The following is a 17,521-nucleotide window of genomic DNA, read 5'->3' on the forward strand; positions in this document are numbered from 1 at the left end:
CGCCGAAACTATTACATAGAGAAGAATATAGTAAGTTAGAGAGAACACGTTAGGAAGCCTCTTCATTTTTTGTGCCTTGTAGGTCTGGATTATCGTTAACTGGGTACTGGACGATTCACCTTCTCGATAATCTGTTTTTGTCGCTTCTAAAGCAAAGAACTCATGCACTTCATTATGTCGGTTTTGCTTGTTGTCAAGGTTCGTGCAGAATCGAAAGCGGAAACTCACATAGACTCTTTTACTTAAATAAACCATGTATTAATTTGAGTATAACTACAGCATGTATCAAGATGCCTTGTAAATGTACATCGTGAAGAATTTCCCATAAGTTAGGCATGATCCATTTCCACTCTAATCTGCATCCAGTCCTAGCACTCTATTAACTGCTTCTTCCTCAAGTCGCTTGGCACGTAATCTTCCCTCATTAAGTCTATCAACACCACTCCTTATGGCACGCGCATGTACTTCGACAGGTATTTCATCGCCTGCAAGTTCCGGCGTCGATGCTCGCTCTCGGAGTTCTTCCATGTTTGCGGACAGCTCTTGTAATGCCTACGCAATCATTAGCACTCTTGGACGCTGCTTGAATTGAAATGGTGAATGGAAAGTACCTGCAGTGCTGCAACAACTCTGGCAAGGGCTTGCGCTCGATATCCGCCAAGTTCCTTTAGTAATTGAAGATTGCTCGCGAATCGTACAACTTTAGCGCGGTTGCCTCCCAGACGTGTCCATAAAGCAGCAAGCAACTCGGCGTTTTCAACTGATAGAGTGTTATCCTCACGAGACACAATACCGTGTATCGTATTTAGCTGCTCCTCGAGCTTATTCAACGAGTCTAAAGAAGCTTCCGCGGATAAAATCAGCCGTTCTAACGAGGATGAAAGAACGGAAAGCGATTGCGAAAAGGTGGAAGCGAGAAGCTCCTTATTGGACGTGTTGGAATTAAATGGCCAGATATATTTCATTAGTGAGGATTTTTCGGTACTCCTTCCTTCGATCGTTTGCAATGCAAAATCACTGATGGCTAATATACTATAGATCATGATGTTAGAATAAACTAATGGGTCAAATACTTAGAACACTCACTTATCTACTGATCCGCTTATTTTTGCATTTAGCTTCTGAAGGCCACGCGCCGTTTCTCGTGCATCGTCGACAAAAGAACCTAGTGCAGTCGCGAGATGGTCTTTGCCTCTCAAATCGCTCATCCTTACAAGTATAACGAGATCAGCTGTGGCCATCTCCGCTTTCTTGATATCCAGTGCGACGCTTGTGCTCCCGACACTCTCGTCCAATAGTTGCTCGAATGTCTTGCTCTGAACTTCCACCATCATTGGATATTCTGCACTGTTATTATAAAGGAATTAATCACCTGTCGTGATACAAATACAATATAAAATAAAAGAGCTTACTGCTGGGGTTCCTTGATATTGCCTGTCTGTAGTTTTCTGGTTGCGCATATGTCAAAGCGAGAAACGCCAGGAATAACACATAGTGGTGAGAAAGCGGAACGGACGGTAGCGGAGAGAGCACTGATGATGATCGTGATTGTCCACATAGTGAGGAGTAAAACCAAGGGCCACTTGAGAAGGGAGAGTGTGGAAGTTACAACGTCATATATGTATTTAGCCGATGACCTGGTTCCATGGGTAAATGCCGTGTGTATTTCTTCCCCAGAAACAAGAGGTGGTCCAGGTAGGCGGGTGGCACTGGATGCCTTTGTTCGTGGAGGTGGCTTTCTAGGAGATGCGCCATTGGTGGCGATGTAGATGGTCCTGGTCACGGTCCTTTGTCCTTGTCGGCGCTTTCGGGGAGTACCGGGGGTCGACCGGTGCGCTGTTTGCAGACTTGCCATCTTGTCTAGTGGTTCAGCGGTCAAGTCAGTTGCGCCTTCACGCTGTGAGGTTGGTAGGTCTTCCCATTCGTGATCTTCAACCATATTGTCTCTTTCTCCAGAGCTTTCCGGTTTCTCAGTTCTGTATAGTGCGGTGGAAGAAATTAGCACTGGAATAGATCGGTGACATGGCAGAAATACAAACCGTTGAACTTCTCGGCTTTTCATGATGCTCGGAAGGGCCGAAGATATCCTTCTCAGTTATAAGGCAGTGTACTCTCGTTGCATGCGATATAAACGTTGCAAGTGTGTTCCTTTAATTAATTAAAAGTGAATGCGGAAGCGATGCGTCCGGCACGCGGTGAGCTTAGGAGAGTCAACACGAGGATCAGCGCGAGACGCGACAAATAACGCCAAATGTCATCGGACACGAGGTCATGTGACGGAACTTGCTTATATCATCAAAAGTGTACGCGTCTCCCTCAATTTCGCGAGTGGGAGATCTACATCCGCCTACCACAACTTGTCCTTCCCATCCTTGCTCCCTATAACCACTCATGCCTGACACACCTCTCCCGGTCGCGCCTATCCCTTCAAAGGACCCAAAGAAGAAGAAAGAAGAAGAGAAGGATGAGAAGCTTGATGAGAAGGGAGAGAAGGACGCGTCTAAAACCAAGGAGGGAGATGGAGAGGAACTGGTATGTTGTCCATCCATTGCCTTAGCTCAGTATCTAATGTGGCGGACAAAGTCTGAAGAAGACATTCAACTCCGTAATGAACTAGAGATGCTCGTTGAGCGTTTGAAGGTATGGACCTTCTAGACTGGTCTAGCAAATACACTCACTACCGCCGCAGGAGCCCAATACCGATCTTCATCGACCAGCTCTCGAAACCTTACGAACACTCATACGAACATCAACTTCGTCAATGACATCAGTACCAAAACCGCTTAAATTCCTCCGCCCTCACTATCGCGATCTGCAAGCTCTCCTCGAAACCTGGCCAACGTCAGAGAATAAGAGCCTCTTCGCTGACATCCTTTCCGTACTTGCAATGACATATTCCGATACTGAACCTCGAGGCACTCTGAAGTACCGCCTTCTTGCAACCTCTATGTCGACTCAACCTTCCGATCCTGGATCCTGGGGCCACGAATATATTCGTCACCTTGCCGCTGAGCTCGGTTCCGAGTACTCAATTAGAATGGAGAAGGAAGAAGATAAGACTGAGAAACATCGAGCTATAGATGAGCTTCGTTCACTCAGCATGGAGTGTGCCAAATTCCTTCTACGACATAATGCAGAACCAGATGCAGTTGACCTTCTTGAGGAGCTTGAAATTGCAGAGCGTTTAATAGGTCTCGTGGATGAGAACAACTATGCGCGTGTTTGCCAATATATGCTAAGGTGTGTGTTGCCTTGTTTACTCTGTTGTGCATAGACTTTTTAACTCACAATGTGGCATATAGCTGTGTTGCCTATTTAGCACCGCCAGATGATCAAGCGTTCCTGCGAACTGTGCATGAACTCTACATTAAGCACAGCAAGTTCCCCGAAGCGCTAGCTGTTGCCTTACGACTCTGGGACCAGGATCTTATTCTTCACGATTATCAAAACGCCGGCAATCCGTGAGTTTTCGACTACTTTTGAATAATGAAGTGGTGTTCACTCGCACTTCTATAGCGTCATGAAGAGGCAACTTGCTTATCTTCTGGCACGTGCACAGGTGCCGTTAGAATGGATTCAACCCGAAGGCGAAGAGGAAGAGGAGCCAGAGGAGGAACTTCTGGAGTGCTTGAGCAACACGCATCTCTCCGAGCATTTCAAGGAGTTTGGCAAGGAGCTTGGTGCAGTGGAGCCAAAGAGTTTGGAAGATATCTACAAATCGCATCTCGAGAACACGAGTAAGCGGCTCGGTGCATATGCTATGTATTGTTGAATGTCCTTATGTATTTTGCGCTAGGACCCTCCGGACCGAATATCGACTCCGCCAGAGCGAACTTGGCGGGCTCTTTCGTTAATGCGTTTGTGAATGCAGGTTTCGGTAATGACAAGCTCATGGTTGATGCACCGGAAGGGGATAGTTGGGTGTATAAGAATAAGGATCATGGTAGGTTGATTCAATGGTATCTCATTTCTTTGTCCTGAAAATCCCGCTTTGAGGCATGATGAGTGCTGCAGCGTCTCTTGGTTTAAGCTTACTTTGGGATACAAATACCGGATTGAACACGGTTGACCGTTATACGTATTCAAACGAGGAATATATCAAAGTAGGTCCTTCTACAGGAAATGCTATTGCTCTATCTGATTAACCCGAACATTCCTCTAGGCTGGTGCATTCCTTGCTTTCGGTATCCTAAACTCTGGTATCCGCACTGAAGCGGACGCTGCGCTCGGACTCTTAAGCGAGCATCTGGAAAATGGATCAGTTCCCTTGAAGTCTGCTGCTATTGTTGGCCTCGGACTTGCGTATGTTGGTTCCCAACGAGAAGAACTTTCCGCCTTGCTTTTGCCTATCGTGGCAGATGAAGGAAATTCTATGGAGATCGCCTCGCTTGCTGCCCTTGCGCTTGGGTTTACGTTTGTGGGAAGCTGTAACGGCGAAATTGCAGGAACCATCCTACAGGCGCTCATGGAGCGGGATGAACTTTCTCTTAATGAGAAATGGGCTCGCTTCATGGCACTTGGTCTTGCGCTCTTGTACCTTGGCCGACAAGATGCATCTGATGCGACACTTGAGACGCTCAAGGCTATTGAGCACAACGTCTCAAAACAGGCGCAGATTCTCGTCGAGATTTGCTCATGGGCTGGTTCTACAAACCCTCTCAAGGTTCAGGCAATGATGCATCACTGCAGTGACCACATTGAGAAGAAAGACGGCAGCAAGGAGGATGATACGTACCAGGCTTTTGCAACTATCGGGGTTGCTCTTATTGCAATGGGAGAGGATGTTGGTGCTGAAATGGCTATCCGCCAATTCAACCACCTGGTAAGGATTAATTGTCTTCAGCTAATTCACTTACTTGACAATGTTGATAGATGCACTATGGTGAACCGATCATTCGCAAGAGCGTCCCGCTCGCTCTCGGCCTCATCAGCGCTTCAAATCCCCAACTACCCATCCTTGATACACTCTCCAAATACAGTCACGACAGTGACCTCGCCGTCGCACTCAACGCCATATTCGCAATGGGCCTCGTCGGTGCTGGGACTAACAACGCGCGTCTCGCTCAGATGTTACGACAATTAGCGAGCTACTACTACAAAGAGCCAGACTGCCTGTTCATGGTTCGCGTGGCACAGGGTCTTGTACATATGGGCAAGGGGACGATGACTGTTAACCCATTCTTCTGTGACCGAGCGATTATGAGCCGAACGGCTGTTGCTGGATTGTTGACCGTTCTCACTGCTTTCACCGATGCCAAAGGATGTAAGTCGCTTACATCAAAGTCTAACTAAAACGCGTCGTACTGATGACATTTTAATATCTAGTTATCCTCGACAAATACCACTGGATGTTATACTACCTCGTCACCGCTATGTACCCACGCTTCCTAATCACGCTAGACGAAGAACTCAAATCGAAGCCTGTAACCGTTCGAGTCGGTCAAGCAGTCGACGTCGTCGGACAAGCTGGCAAGCCACGTACGATCTCCGGGTTCCAAACTCATCAGACGCCCGTACGTCTAGGGACGCGCGAGCGTGCGGAACTGGCTACGGAGGAGTTTATTCCTTACGCTGCTGTACTTGAGGGCTTTGTTATCCTCAAGAAAAACCCGGGATATGAGAAGGAAGATAAAATGGAATTGTAGAGTCCTTTTGATGTTAGGTTGGCGCAGTGGACTTCGTTTAGAGTCTGGTTGTGTGGTGTAGAAGTAACTACCAATATCTTTGTAAATACGCAGCATTCTTAATTATTGTGCATTTACAACTTCCACGACTTTGCGACGTTTATATGTCTATTCGACCATCACAAGGAGGAAGGTGCACAACGTATTTAGCGGGCACAAGTATCACTTTTCTGGTATAGATACTGAAATTACTTTCAAACACTGAGGGACGAAAGCCAGTCAAACGAGATTTCAATATATATTGCACAATCATGCATAGATAAGAACATGGCTACGACTTCACTGAATGAGTATCATCCATGCCAGAATGAAGTAGAAGAGACTAGAAAAGTCAGGTAAGTGCTTAAACAAATAAAGCTATTGAGATGAAGAAAAGGCACTCACAGAAGAGGGTATACCGCAAGCAAAATTCGCTGTTGTTCGATTTTCGTTCCGTCAAGGAAGTTGACAGAGGCTATAAAAAGGGAATAGAATTCAGAATTCAGATGGAAACGAGACGAGATAAAGACAAACCCCAAATACACCAAGCCCACGCGCCCAAGGAAAGGGGTATGCGTACCCAGATAATATGCACGAAATACGACACGAGCGCTGCGATGTCGAGTGGTGCGACGCAGTAGCCTAGGACACACAAGGCTTGGAAGAATGATCTACATACGTTATGTTTAGTAAAGAAGTCCAGTATTAGAAGAGGGAAGAAGCTTACACTCGTCCACCGAGAAGCTAATTGAGGATATAAGAAAATGGGTGAGTTACATGAGTTTACATGGCGAAGAGGAGAAGCGACTTGCTTACCTTTGCTTGAATAGTCACAACGACTGATCCTAAACAAATCAAGACGACGACAGCAGTGAACACTCCGAGGGATTGTTCAGCTGGTGCCTGTAACGTCAACACAATAATTCAGCCTCAATTCCACCGTTTGCGAAAAGGAGAAAAGCGAGCAACATGAATGAAGAGAAAAAAACTCACACTTAAGCTAAGTAGTATTCCCAAAAGCAAACACAGTATCAAGGGACCCCATAAGTCCCAGTCTCTTAGTACTTCCCGACCAGCGCCAGATCTTCGTGGATAGAGGACCTGGACCAGTTTGATTGATATGGAGTGGAGGTCTCGTGCCTGTTATGTGTGTTCGACGATTTTGGTTTTCGATAATTCATTTATGAGGAAGGTTGAGCCACAGAGTAAGTGTGAATGTATACGCACGATGGTAGCTGTAACAGGTTCGTCTAGCGTTGCTTCTCCTGTATATCTATGTATCGAAATTAAAACATGAAACAGTCAGTAAGACACAACGAATAGCAATTTAATGAACACCAACGCACCTCGTCTCAACCCTCACACCACCAACCATCCTTCTCGACCCCTGTCCTCCCGCACCACCAGCACCACTCGCTCCGCCTCCGGAACCAATGTTCCCTGACAAACCCTGCACAGCCGAACCAGAAGAATTCCCTTGTTGATTTGAAGGTTGTGACTGAGACTGAGATTGCGATTGGTTTTGAGATAATTGGGCCCGACCCTTCCCCTTCCCAACAGGCGAAACGATAGGTTCACCACCGAACGACGGCATGGCGTCTTCGTCAAACTCGTCATCGTCTATTCAATTTCGGTTCCAGTACCACCGAATACCAGCGCAGGTTGGTTTCGGGTTTCGTTTCGGTTTGGAATATACAGTCGCGAATCCCACCATCACAGTTGCGTTTCACCAATATAGGTATCCAAAATAAAGTGACAAGGCCAAGGTGAACCATGAACGTGGCGTCAGTCAGTCCATAATCTCTACATGCACATGCAAACAGAAACAATCATACGTACCTGCTTGAATGAACTGAGACATAGCTGTATTCGGTGTATGTGGCTCCATAACTATCGCTTCCTCACTTGTTCTCGAACCTTTCTGTCTCGTTGCGTTTTGGACAGCGTATCAGGCTGCAGGCGCGTACTGCGTACTTACACGTTTGCGCGCGTGTCGATTCTACAGATGAGCTAAAAATGGTATACAAGTTCCACGCTCGAGTAAGTATCAAACTCTAATTTTATTTATTGATTTCTCTCCTCCAATCTAAACATACTGCTCATGCTGTGTGTATTTTTAAAAGGCAGTATTAATAATAAAAAATAACACAACAAGTTTGTTTAAGTACAAACGTATCCCATAGATTCACCCAATATGTTTTGGCCTGTTCATGTTATTTCAGAGACTAAGACCAAGACTCGCTTCGTAGTCTGTAAGGATGTCAGGTTCTAATTATAATCTATTCTACGTTTTACCCTCATGCTCAGACAACTATGAAACAGGAGATCAGTTTGTCCATTGAGTCGTTTTCGCTATTTCATGCCAATGTTGATTGACACCGTGGAGCTTTTGAGGATATGTGTATAATACAAGTGCAGAACACAGTATGACTTTTGCTTAGCGTTTTGTGAGATTACAAAAGAAAAGTAGCCAATCTCTAATAGGAAGTAACATATATACACTGAAAACGATAAATCATCACAACACCAAAGGTCATCCAATCAAGCAACGCTCAACCCTTCCAACCCAAATTCCCCACCCCCCAACGACCCCCGATCAAGCTCGTTAAACGGATCCCTCGCACTCCCAGTCTTCGCCCTCCACAACGCCCTATACGTATTCTTCAACTTTTGCAGCTCCCCATCTAGCGCGGCAGTCTTGTTCGCGAGCGCGACGAATGAGGCGTGTTGGGCTTGGAGGGTGGAGGTTATCGCTATTTTGTTGGCGTTGTTGTTGTTCGTCATCGTTATCATGTTCGATTATTGTTTGTTTCGTATGTTTTTGAAGGAGTGCAGGCATGTGTTCATAAGATGCGTCGATCGTTTGGTTCGTGAATCCGGTTGGTACGAATCGGGGTTCCCGGGAGAAGCACGGTAACAAGATACGAACGACCACCACCACACCAGCGTATCAATTGAAGAAGAGAAGTCCGAACGACACCCGACGTCGGCGTAGAAACATCATGGAAACAAGCACATGTGGGTGGCGTAGACATAGAACAACACGAGCGGCCGCAGTTGCATTGTTTTAAACGTAAAGTTCGTCGATCGAAAAGCCGCCCAAAATACGATTCGTTTCCCGTTTGTTTGTTTGGCGGAGGAATTAATCATAAGAAGGGAAGAAATAGATAGATCGTCAGTAAGTCAGCTTCCAATCCAAAGTTCAAACATATCACAAAGCCCGGAAAAGACGGTTTCACGTGGACCGTGTTACGAAAACACGAGCCAGAACCCGACCGCGAGGCAACTGCGCAGCACATCACGGAGCTTAAAAACAATCCCTTCCATTGTCAAAGGACAGGGAAGAAGGGTAGAATAATAGGAAAGCCTTGAAACCCGGAAACACAAGAAAAGGAAACTCACATTGAGGAGTGATCGAGACATGATTTGCTTCCGACACGAGCCTTCGTTCAATTTGCTATGGTGCCAAAATCGTAATCATGACACGCGCGAGACACGCACACGACCGCGTTATCGTATCAAACGCAGCAGATATTCATCAAGCCAACCACAGCAAAGCAAAAAGTAAGGCAATATATCCCAACCAACATAGCACAGACGGAGGTCACGGGCCGGAGAAGGAACGAACGAATTCGAAGTCCATAGACAGACGCCCACGATTGATAACGTTGGGATAGAGTTAGGCACACAAAGACGTTCGCATTCGTTTCGTTTGTGTTCGTCGAATTTGATTTGATAGATGCGAAAGTGTGAGTAAAATTCAATGGGCGAGAAGAGAGAAGAGGTGGATATTCAATGCAAATTCCACACGTCGGACAGTTGCCGACGGAAAGAGAGTGATAAGATTCGGTACCGAGGGTTTAGGACGGAAGCGAACCAGAGGATTGTCCGGCGGTACCCAAAGGAATAGGCATTAGTGGTAAGTTCAAGGTCCGCGATTGGGGTAGATGGATCCCGTGGATGGACGTGGCATCGTAAGAGCACCAGGCAAGTGCAGCGAGACATAGACGAAAAACACATGAATTGATAAACATAGACATCAGGCATCACCGGAAGCGAGAGAAAGATTAATAATGACGCACCTCAAGCGTGTTGTTAAACCACTGTAACCGCTCACGTAGTTGCTCGGTGACTCGTGTAAAGAACCTACGGAGATAAAAATGAAACAATCACAAGGTATTAGGGCCAATAACGACATCCTCTGTCCACATTACGGAACGAAGTTAGAATGAAAGGACATACTCTAATGGGAATCCGGCGTAATTCTTCAGCCAGACAACCTGTTGACTCTGGGTTGCCTGCCCACTTTGCCCACTCTTAAAAGCGTCAATAATCCGCGTGGCAGCGATTGTATCTTGAACGGCTTGGTCCATTCGCGTGCGAAGCTCGCGCATAGCAGCGATGTCAGCACGAAGTTTATTAATGCTATTGACAAGATCCTGCACATGGAGAAAAAGTTCCGCCGGTCAGTGAGTCAGAGTTTAAGATCGGCCGAAAGAATACGCCAGGTGGGAAGATACACATAAATGCAACTCAAAGGAAAGTGTGACGAGAGCGCTCGCGGAAGGGCTTGGTGATGATATTTATTCAAAGGTTGTCGCTATTCATTCCAATCCAGCAGTGTACTTGCCACTTTCTGGCGCCGTTCTCAAGAATTGTTAATAGCACAGTGGTGAAGAAGCGCGAGAAGACGGTGCGGGAATAAAGTAGGCACATAAGAAGCACAGGCCACGCAAGAGAGCATACGGCTCCCAGACTGGCAAGTGATCTCGACACACACATGCATGGCTTCGGCACTCGGAAATAACTCCGCAGGAATGACGACAATTCGACCAGATCGGAGAAGCACCACGCGCTCCGGAACGACAGGCCTCGAGGATGGACGAAAAATGAGTGGAAAAGAAGAGAGCGTACCTTGTGTACGACCTTGATCTGTTCGGCACCCTTCTGCGGCTCGTCGCCGAGCCTATGCTGCTTCAATTCTGTACTGATCTGCACACGGCCTTGTATGTGTGTACTAGTGGCACGCAGGGGAAAGAAAATGACAGCGGAAGCGCAGGTGCAGATGGAGATGGAGAGCCGCGGAAGGAAGTGAATTGAGACGGGGTCTGTCACGCGAGAAATGCGACGAGAACGCACTCAATCTGCTCAAACTTTTTCCTAATGTCTTCCGGGAGGTCATTGAACTTGGTTGTCCGAGTGAACTGGGGCGCACTAGGCCAATTGGGAACACACATGGTCAATGAGCACACGCGTTCCATTGAGTCAAAGACGCGTCTTTTGTTCAATAAAGAATGAAAGCACCCACGCGGTGGACTGTTGGGGCTGTTGAAACTGTGCAGGCTGGCCGAAAAGGGACGGAGCTGGTTGGTTCTGTTGGGTAGTCGCCGTGGAGGCGCCGAAGCCACCAAAGGGATTTGGTTGTGTGGGTTGAGTGCTGCCGAAAAGAGAACCGGTCTGTTGCTGAGGTTGAGAGGTCGCCGTGCTGGCGCCAAATAAGCCTGGGGAGACATGAGCTGAATTGACATTGAGTTAGGGATAGGCAGCGAACCGGAAGTAGCAGGCTGTCCAAATAGACCGGTTGATTGTTGCTGCTGTTGAGGCTGAGTATTGGTTGAACCAAAAAGATTTATTGTTGGCTGAGATGGCTGCGACGCGCCGGCCGCGGTATTTGTCGAATTAGCAGTGTTTCCAAAGAGCCCAGTGCCAGTGGACTGAGTCTGACCACCAAAGAGCGATGGCTGCTGTTGCTGTTGAGGTTGCGGTTGCTGTTGCTGTTGCTGTTGTTGTTGTTGCTGCTGCCCGAACGCGCTAAATGGATTGGTGGTTGGCTGCGTCTGCTGTGCGGGGGTTGTCGACGAGCCAAAGAGTGAAGTCTGGGGCTTCTGTTGCTGCTGTTGTGCGAATGAGGAGAAGAGGGACATGATTGCAGATGTTGAGTTGAGTTGAGAGAAGAAAGACGCGCCGATCAAGGCTAGCATATGCTACCCTGCTCTCATCGCAGTCTCTCCACATGGTCTCTTTCCCTGCTATTCCTTTATATGCTGCAACAACTCCGCCTCCCTCTTCCCCGTTCCTTCCTCACGACAATGCCTCGACGTCCTCGTCCTGGCCATGATCCATGACCTCCCCGACGGCGAGCATGGAGACTCACAGGATACTGCCTCAATCCACCCGCCGCCTAGCTACCGATCGTCCTTGCATCTCTCAGTGCCACGCCCGCCAATCTCCGGGTCCCGTCGCACTTCAATCCATCCCTTGCCCTCTCGTCCACCCGTCGAGCACGTCTACTCTCTCTATGACTCGCGCAATGCTCCTTGGGCAACACTCAAGCTCATCTCAAACGTCGCATCTCCTAGATTTCTCCCTGCGTACTTTCAAGGCCAGACTTTGCATGGCGCGCTTGAGCTCGATCTACGCAAGCCGGAGTCTATCCTAGGCATCAGTATAACAATATCTGGCACAATCATAGCTGCAAACGCGCCAGAGCCTCGTATATTCTGGGAGCTTTCTCGCGACCTATGGAATACTAGCATGGGAGACCCGCGCACCTCGGCGCAGAGCACTGGCCAAGACTCCACCCCACAAGTGGCACTAAAGCAATCAAAGGCAAAGGGCAAGTCCAGCTACAAGCTTGTCGGAAAGTACTCGTGGCCATTTGCGATCCCGTTACCCTCAGAGTGTACCGTCACCTGGGGCTCAAAGCTCCCTCCCGTCACTCTGCCCCTCCCGCCCTCTTTCTCGGAAAAAGGAGCATCTCAGTTCATCAACTACGAGATCATTGTGCGTATCCGTCGTGGTCCTCTTCGGATAGATAGCAAGTAAGTTCCGGCTATCATCTGCCCCCACAACTCATTTTCACTCTTTTCTTCCCTCCCCTATGTTTCCTCCCGTTCTTTTCGTCTCACGCTTTGCTCACATATTCAGCAGACTGGGCACACAGCTCGGATTTGCACCCCGCACCCGCGCTCCGGCGCCTTCATTGCTGCGGCAGTTGGCATACCAGGAAAACAGGCCTCTTGTAGGTCCAGAGGGTGATCCACACGGCTGGACAGTTCTTCCGCCCATTCTTGTTCGTGGAAAAATATTTGGCGCGCGCTTCGTCGAAGCGGTTTGCACTGTAAGGTTATTACAACCATTTCTGAGGTACCGCTATTCACTTGTTACTTTGACAGTTCGCTTTAGCCCTTCCTGTCCGTCTTTTCCCATATGACTGTGTCTCTACGCTTCTTCTGACGCACATTTGTCACAAAGCTATCTTATTCCCGCGGCCAGCCCGTGCCCTTGATGCTTACAGTGAGCTGCAATGATAGCCAGGCACTCGATCTAGTTTTTACCCCGCAGAATACGTCTGTACATTTAATCCGGGAGGTATGTTATGACAATGGTAATCCAGATTCCCGCAAGGTATTGGACCACGATTGGGGGAACGGGTTGGAGAGCTCACCGGCAGATAGGTCGTTGGGCTTTGTCGCATCATCAGCAAGTAATCTCGGATTCACTCCAAGAGCATTTCTACCACGTGCTGCTGCTCAGCAGGCCTCCTCTTCGTCTTCCGCTTCTGCCACCAGTACTATCGCCTCGCTGGCAAGATCCCAGTCTATGTACAGCCAGCCATCCGCGTCCGCTTCAACTCCGGCTTCCAATACGTTTCCCCAGATGGCTTCCTCCCATTCCCCTCCTTCTTCATCGGGCTCCGCGTTATCTGCCTTTTCGTTCAAGACGTCAAAGGCTGAGAAGAAAGCGAAATCAAAGTCCCCTAAATTGGGATCTAAACTTGCGCTGCATGGAGCGCGTACGCATATAACGAGTGCGGTTTGGTGGCCGAGGTCGGGGATGAAGTCCGAGTCGGGATCATCTACAGCAACGACGCGGAGCCGACGAATGGAAGGCGAGATCTTGCTTCCGAAAGATTTGGTACCGAGCTTTGAGTTTGGTGGGTTTAGTGTCAAGGTTTGTTCGACCATTTGTTTGTTTGTTCATTCGTTACTTCCCGCCACATTTCTACGCGGATACCGTTTTCTGATTTTTATCTGTGCTGTTTATTGACTAACGTGACTTCTGTTTATATTAAACAATAGTATGCGCTCGCCCTCCTTCCCTTCCAAGCACCCGGGTTCGAGCTGATGCCCACCTCTCCCTCCTCTCCCTTCCCTTCGCACTCACCTGTCGAGTCGTCACCCTACTCGTTCCCCTCACTAACTCTGACCTCGGAACCGCTACTTCTCTCTTCGAATGTGGAGATTGCAACGCTACCCGCAGCGCACAGCGTAGCTGCACATGCCATACCTAGTTCACGCGCCCCGCCAGGACTTGATGTACAGGGTCAGCGCGCGGCACATGCGGAGAGGGTGAGGAGACCTGTTGTGTGGGGTCTGTTTGATACGTTTTCGAATGGTGCTTCGAGTGCTAGGGATTGAGGGCTCGAAAAGGAGAATTTGTTGACTCGACTCAGCCTCTCCTGTTTTTCCCCTCTTTCTCTTTTCGCTTTCTCTGGATGGAGAGAAATGCTTAAAGTTGGTTTTCTTTTTTCCACCTTTCCCCTTCTAATTGCGTGGTTTCACGACACTCCACATGGATTGTATATATGCGTTGTTGGACCTTGGTGCACATACACAGACGCAGACACAAGGCACAGATTCACATGTATCATTTTACATTTTCCTACCATCTGGACATGTAACTCGTATTACATGTATGTATTGTTAGAGTAGAAATCGTAGGTAATATTCCGTTATGTGCATCTGTAACAACAGCACAATACATATTTATGTAAACAATTATCCCTTGCAGCGTAATGTGTTCTTCAACAAAGGAAGTGTCGAAAGTAAAATATGAATAAGAAAGAAAAAAGTGAGATGTAACTTATGAAACGTGGTCCCTTGTGTATCATGCAAGAGTGGGAAGCGACGAAGAAGAAGAATTACTATAGTAATTAATACCTTATGAGTCAATACACACCTGATACTTAAGATCCATGCCTACTTATTCAATACATTCGAAACGCGGAAATAGAAAGAAGCGGATGCATATGGACAGGTCAAAGACATTATGGGCTGTTATAGTAGCAATCATTCAGAATATTTACTGTAATGCATTTTTCTTTTGTACATGCAGTTTGTAGCTGCTGTGCGATACTTATTTTAAGGTACTATTATCCTCTACCATCTCAACAGTTCCAATCGTTGAAGGCAAGTTAAGATTGTAAACGTGGCCTCTCGTGTATTACGCAAGAGCGGGAAGCGACTTAAAAGAAGGGGTTATTATAGTAATTTATACCCTATGAGTAAATGCAGACTGTAAATGCTCACCAGATACTTATAACTTAACTTAAGGACGCGCGTTACATAGATAAATTCAAAACATGAAAATAGAAAGAAGCGGATGCATATGGTCAGGTCAAAGAGAACCGACAGAATCGACGGAACGTATTTCAGTACTATTCACTCTCATTCCCGCCGGCGATCAGCGTTAAGAAGTGAAGAGAACAGAACAGAACTTGGTGAGCCGACTTCCATTTTCAATAATTTTTATAGTTTGTTTTATTGGTGATGTACGTGGGTGGGATGGTACGTATATACGGGTAAATACACATGCGGAAGTAGATGACGAAAAAAGAAGGAACTGGAACAGAAGAACTTGTTGCACGAGTACGCTTCAGCCAGCTCCATCGTGTAATGCGCAGCATACCACGGCTGCAAACAAAGTCACATCAGCATCATGAGGTAGCAGAAGAGTTAATGAGTAGGAGCGCTCCATGGGCGCACAAGGATGCGCGAAGGGAGGAAGGGAGGATAGGGCGCGAAGGAGCAAATAACAAAAAGGAAAAAACCTTCGAGTAGAGTAGTGAACACTCGACACACGTACCCTTGTGATGGCCGTTATACTGGCGCACGGTCTCCCCGGACTGCATCTCCCAGAGACGTGCCACGTGGTCCGAGGAAGCTGGTATCATTCATTCGATTATTGCAGAGTGCAAAGCCAAGAAATGTATCAATATGACAGATGTCGACGTGGTTTTTTGCCGTTGACATTGGCCATACGGGCAGAACATTACACCGTGCATATCAACGGAATAATAACATCCGAAAGAAGACCAAGGAATGCATGCGGTACACCAAAGCCGCGCGTATGGAAAAAAAAGGAGATCGTTGCGTTAGTATGATGCACGTGCAGGTAAGACGTAGAGATGAAGGAGAAGGAGAAGGGGCGGGAGCTTTTAGTTGGAGTCGAAGAGATCTATGGTGCAACGTGTGTGCTCCAGCTAGCCGGCAAGAGGAAGAAAGAAAGGCGAGGGTGTAGTTTGGGTGGCAGAAAGGAAAGAAGATGCGTACCGGTAACGAGGTAGGCCGAGTCGGCGCTGAAAGCACAGTCCCAGACCCAGCGCTGGTGTCCCTGCAAGATCTTCTCAAGCTTGAACTCCCAATTTCGCCCAATTGACCAAATCTTCACAGTTGTATCCGCAGAACACGTGGCTAGATACCTAATCACCATAAGTTTCGAATATTTTAATTGTTTTTAGCGACCAGCGTCTAATGAATGAACATGAAGTCAGGAAAGGCGTGACAGGACTTACCGAACGTCGGGACTCAGAAGACAGCGAGTGAGATATTTGTTATGCGCTTGGAACTTCGTGATCGCTTGGAACCGCGGGAGATCTGAAAGTTCCTCATTGATCTTCCACACGTAGCATTTGCCCTTCATTTAATTTTGCTCGCATAAATACACAATTTAGCTAGCTGGGGATTTGAAAGGACCGACCTTATTATTACCAGCCACGAGACACGATCCGTCCGACGCAATCGTCACAGACCGTATGGGTACATCACCCGCCGGAGCCTATGAGACTTTGATCAGCACCACATTATACTCCAAGGAAGAACCTTCAGAATGACTCGACTAACAAGATCAAGCATGCAAACATTCTCCGAAAGATCCCAAAGTTTAATGCTTCCCGCTTGGTCGCACGAAATCAGTTCCCCTTGATTGGGGTGTATAACCACGTCGTTAACTGAGCAACGGTCAATGTTCTGCCTCGGGCGCAGTTAATGGGAGAATACATACCAGCAGCACCGTTGTCATAATTTCGGTGGTGAGTGTTACTCCTGTAGATCATTAACCTCTTGTTTATTGCCTCCTGGATGACTTGCCTCACCTTAGATCCCAAACCTTGATAGTCCCGTCTTCGCTACCAGTAACCACCCACTTTCCTTCAGCGTGGAACTGGACTGCTGTGACATTTCCGGTGTGGCCTTCAAACGTTTGGAGCTAACAATAGATAGTTAACAGGATACGATACAGAGCAAAAAGAGGCCATGACTCACAACTGCATTAGACATATTTGCTATCTCATATATGTTGACCTTCTTGTGAATAGCAGCAGCAAGTAATCGCTTACTAGAAGAGTGTCAGCACTTTCAGTATAGACAAACCCAGTAATAGGCTTACTCCGGAGATATAGCCAATCTGTTCACTTGCTAAACTTCAAATAAGCGGCATTTCAGAAACAGACATCTTATACTATACTCACGCCTTGATCACCAGAGCGAGCTATAGTCCTTGAGCATATACCACTCCATGCTTCCCAGAATCGAATTTCGTGGTCGTATGAGCCTGTGACGAGGATAACCGACAGGTCTTGACGAGCTGCGCTAGCCTTTGTTGATGTCTGCACTGGCATGCTACCTTGACATAAAAAAACACGTCAATGAATATTCAAGAGTCAAGCAAGTGGGGAGCAAGAGCTGTAGAAGTTGCTGGAGCATGTCCATGCCTCCATCGAGTCACGTGACTTAGATCTATTTTGACAAGTTTGGCATCATGATCGACGTGTAATCATTTGCAATTCAGTTGTTCAC

The 17,521-nt window shown here is 47.4% G+C and overlaps 6 protein-coding genes across 6 annotated transcripts; 2 read left to right on the plus strand and 4 right to left on the minus strand.

Moving 5' to 3' along the window:
• Positions 1–351: 351 nt before the first annotated feature.
• On the minus strand, positions 352–1,855 carry FOMMEDRAFT_76006 (uncharacterized protein; the record flags this gene model as incomplete). Its single annotated transcript, XM_007263046.1, has 4 exons — positions 352–552; positions 612–1,032; positions 1,087–1,347; positions 1,413–1,855. 4 exons carry the CDS (start codon positions 1,853–1,855, stop codon positions 352–354), a joined length of 1,326 nt encoding a protein of 441 aa, XP_007263108.1.
• Positions 1,856–2,568: 713 nt separating this feature from the next.
• FOMMEDRAFT_77065 (26S proteasome regulatory complex, non-ATPase subcomplex, Rpn1 subunit) lies at positions 2,569–5,645 on the plus strand (the record flags this gene model as incomplete). Its single annotated transcript, XM_007263047.1, has 9 exons — positions 2,569–2,640; positions 2,690–3,240; positions 3,303–3,461; positions 3,517–3,737; positions 3,797–3,943; positions 3,997–4,103; positions 4,163–4,822; positions 4,873–5,263; positions 5,326–5,645. The coding sequence occupies 9 exons, from the start codon at positions 2,569–2,571 to the stop codon at positions 5,643–5,645; spliced, it is 2,628 nt and encodes an 875-aa protein (XP_007263109.1).
• A 274-nt stretch (positions 5,646–5,919) lies between these two features.
• On the minus strand, positions 5,920–7,245 carry FOMMEDRAFT_102821 (Yip1-domain-containing protein). Its single transcript, XM_007263048.1, has 8 exons — positions 7,010–7,245; positions 6,891–6,936; positions 6,657–6,803; positions 6,480–6,566; positions 6,391–6,407; positions 6,198–6,334; positions 6,069–6,138; positions 5,920–6,006 (listed from the first exon to the last, which is right to left on the minus strand). Exons 1-8 carry the CDS (start codon positions 7,036–7,038, stop codon positions 5,964–5,966), a joined length of 576 nt encoding a protein of 191 aa, XP_007263110.1. The 5' UTR covers positions 7,039–7,245; the 3' UTR covers positions 5,920–5,963.
• An 808-nt stretch (positions 7,246–8,053) lies between these two features.
• Positions 8,054–11,587, minus strand: FOMMEDRAFT_165530 (uncharacterized protein; the record flags this gene model as incomplete). The annotated part of the gene is made up of 9 exons (XM_007263049.1): positions 8,054–8,416; positions 9,066–9,120; positions 9,746–9,809; positions 9,906–10,102; positions 10,444–10,518; positions 10,578–10,680; positions 10,803–10,877; positions 10,972–11,164; positions 11,215–11,587. The coding sequence occupies 9 exons, from the start codon at positions 11,585–11,587 to the stop codon at positions 8,205–8,207; spliced, it is 1,347 nt and encodes a 448-aa protein (XP_007263111.1). The 3' UTR covers positions 8,054–8,204.
• A 190-nt stretch (positions 11,588–11,777) lies between these two features.
• On the plus strand, positions 11,778–14,432 carry FOMMEDRAFT_17310 (uncharacterized protein; the record flags this gene model as incomplete). The annotated part of the gene is made up of 4 exons (XM_007263050.1): positions 11,778–12,484; positions 12,594–12,783; positions 12,839–12,856; positions 12,918–14,432. The coding sequence occupies 4 exons, from the start codon at positions 11,778–11,780 to the stop codon at positions 13,710–13,712; spliced, it is 1,710 nt and encodes a 569-aa protein (XP_007263112.1). The 3' UTR covers positions 13,713–14,432.
• A 770-nt stretch (positions 14,433–15,202) lies between these two features.
• FOMMEDRAFT_138645 (WD40 repeat-like protein) lies at positions 15,203–17,390 on the minus strand. The gene is made up of 11 exons (XM_007263051.1): positions 17,194–17,390; positions 17,112–17,140; positions 16,988–17,060; positions 16,819–16,931; positions 16,728–16,768; positions 16,568–16,674; positions 16,425–16,502; positions 16,240–16,361; positions 15,998–16,146; positions 15,531–15,608; positions 15,203–15,358 (listed from the first exon to the last, which is right to left on the minus strand). Exons 1-11 carry the CDS (start codon positions 17,341–17,343, stop codon positions 15,321–15,323), a joined length of 978 nt encoding a protein of 325 aa, XP_007263113.1. The 5' UTR covers positions 17,344–17,390; the 3' UTR covers positions 15,203–15,320.
• Positions 17,391–17,521: the final 131 nt, after the last annotated feature.

The sequence above is a fragment of the Fomitiporia mediterranea genome (assembly GCF_000271605.1).
Source record: "Fomitiporia mediterranea MF3/22 unplaced genomic scaffold FOMMEscaffold_2, whole genome shotgun sequence".
Taxonomy (NCBI): Eukaryota; Fungi; Basidiomycota; class Agaricomycetes; order Hymenochaetales; family Hymenochaetaceae; genus Fomitiporia; species Fomitiporia mediterranea.

What these genes read in the sequence shown, in the direction of transcription:
- FOMMEDRAFT_102821 (XM_007263048.1), bottom strand. Translation starts at nt 7,038, where the DNA reads ATGGTTGGTGGTGTGAGGGTTGAGACGAG. An exon ending in GAATACTACTTAGCTTAAGT is followed by an intron (nt 6,567 to 6,656) that starts GTGAGTTTTTTT and finishes TTGACGTTACAG; the next exon opens with GCACCAGCTGAACAATCCCT. An exon ending in CTTGCGGTATACCCTCTTCT is followed by an intron (nt 6,007 to 6,068) that starts GTGAGTGCCTTT and finishes TGACTTTTCTAG; the next exon opens with TCTCTTCTACTTCATTCTGG.
- FOMMEDRAFT_138645 (XM_007263051.1), bottom strand. Translation starts at nt 17,343, where the DNA reads ATGCCAGTGCAGACATCAACAAAGGCTAGCGCAGCTCGTCAAGACCTG. An exon ending in CTCGCTCTGGTGATCAAGGC is followed by an intron (nt 17,141 to 17,193) that starts GTGAGTATAGTA and finishes TTTGAAGTTTAG; the next exon opens with CAAGTGAACAGATTGGCTAT. An exon ending in TCGTGGCTGGTAATAATAAG is followed by an intron (nt 16,362 to 16,424) that starts GTCGGTCCTTTC and finishes AATTAAATGAAG; the next exon opens with GGCAAATGCTACGTGTGGAA.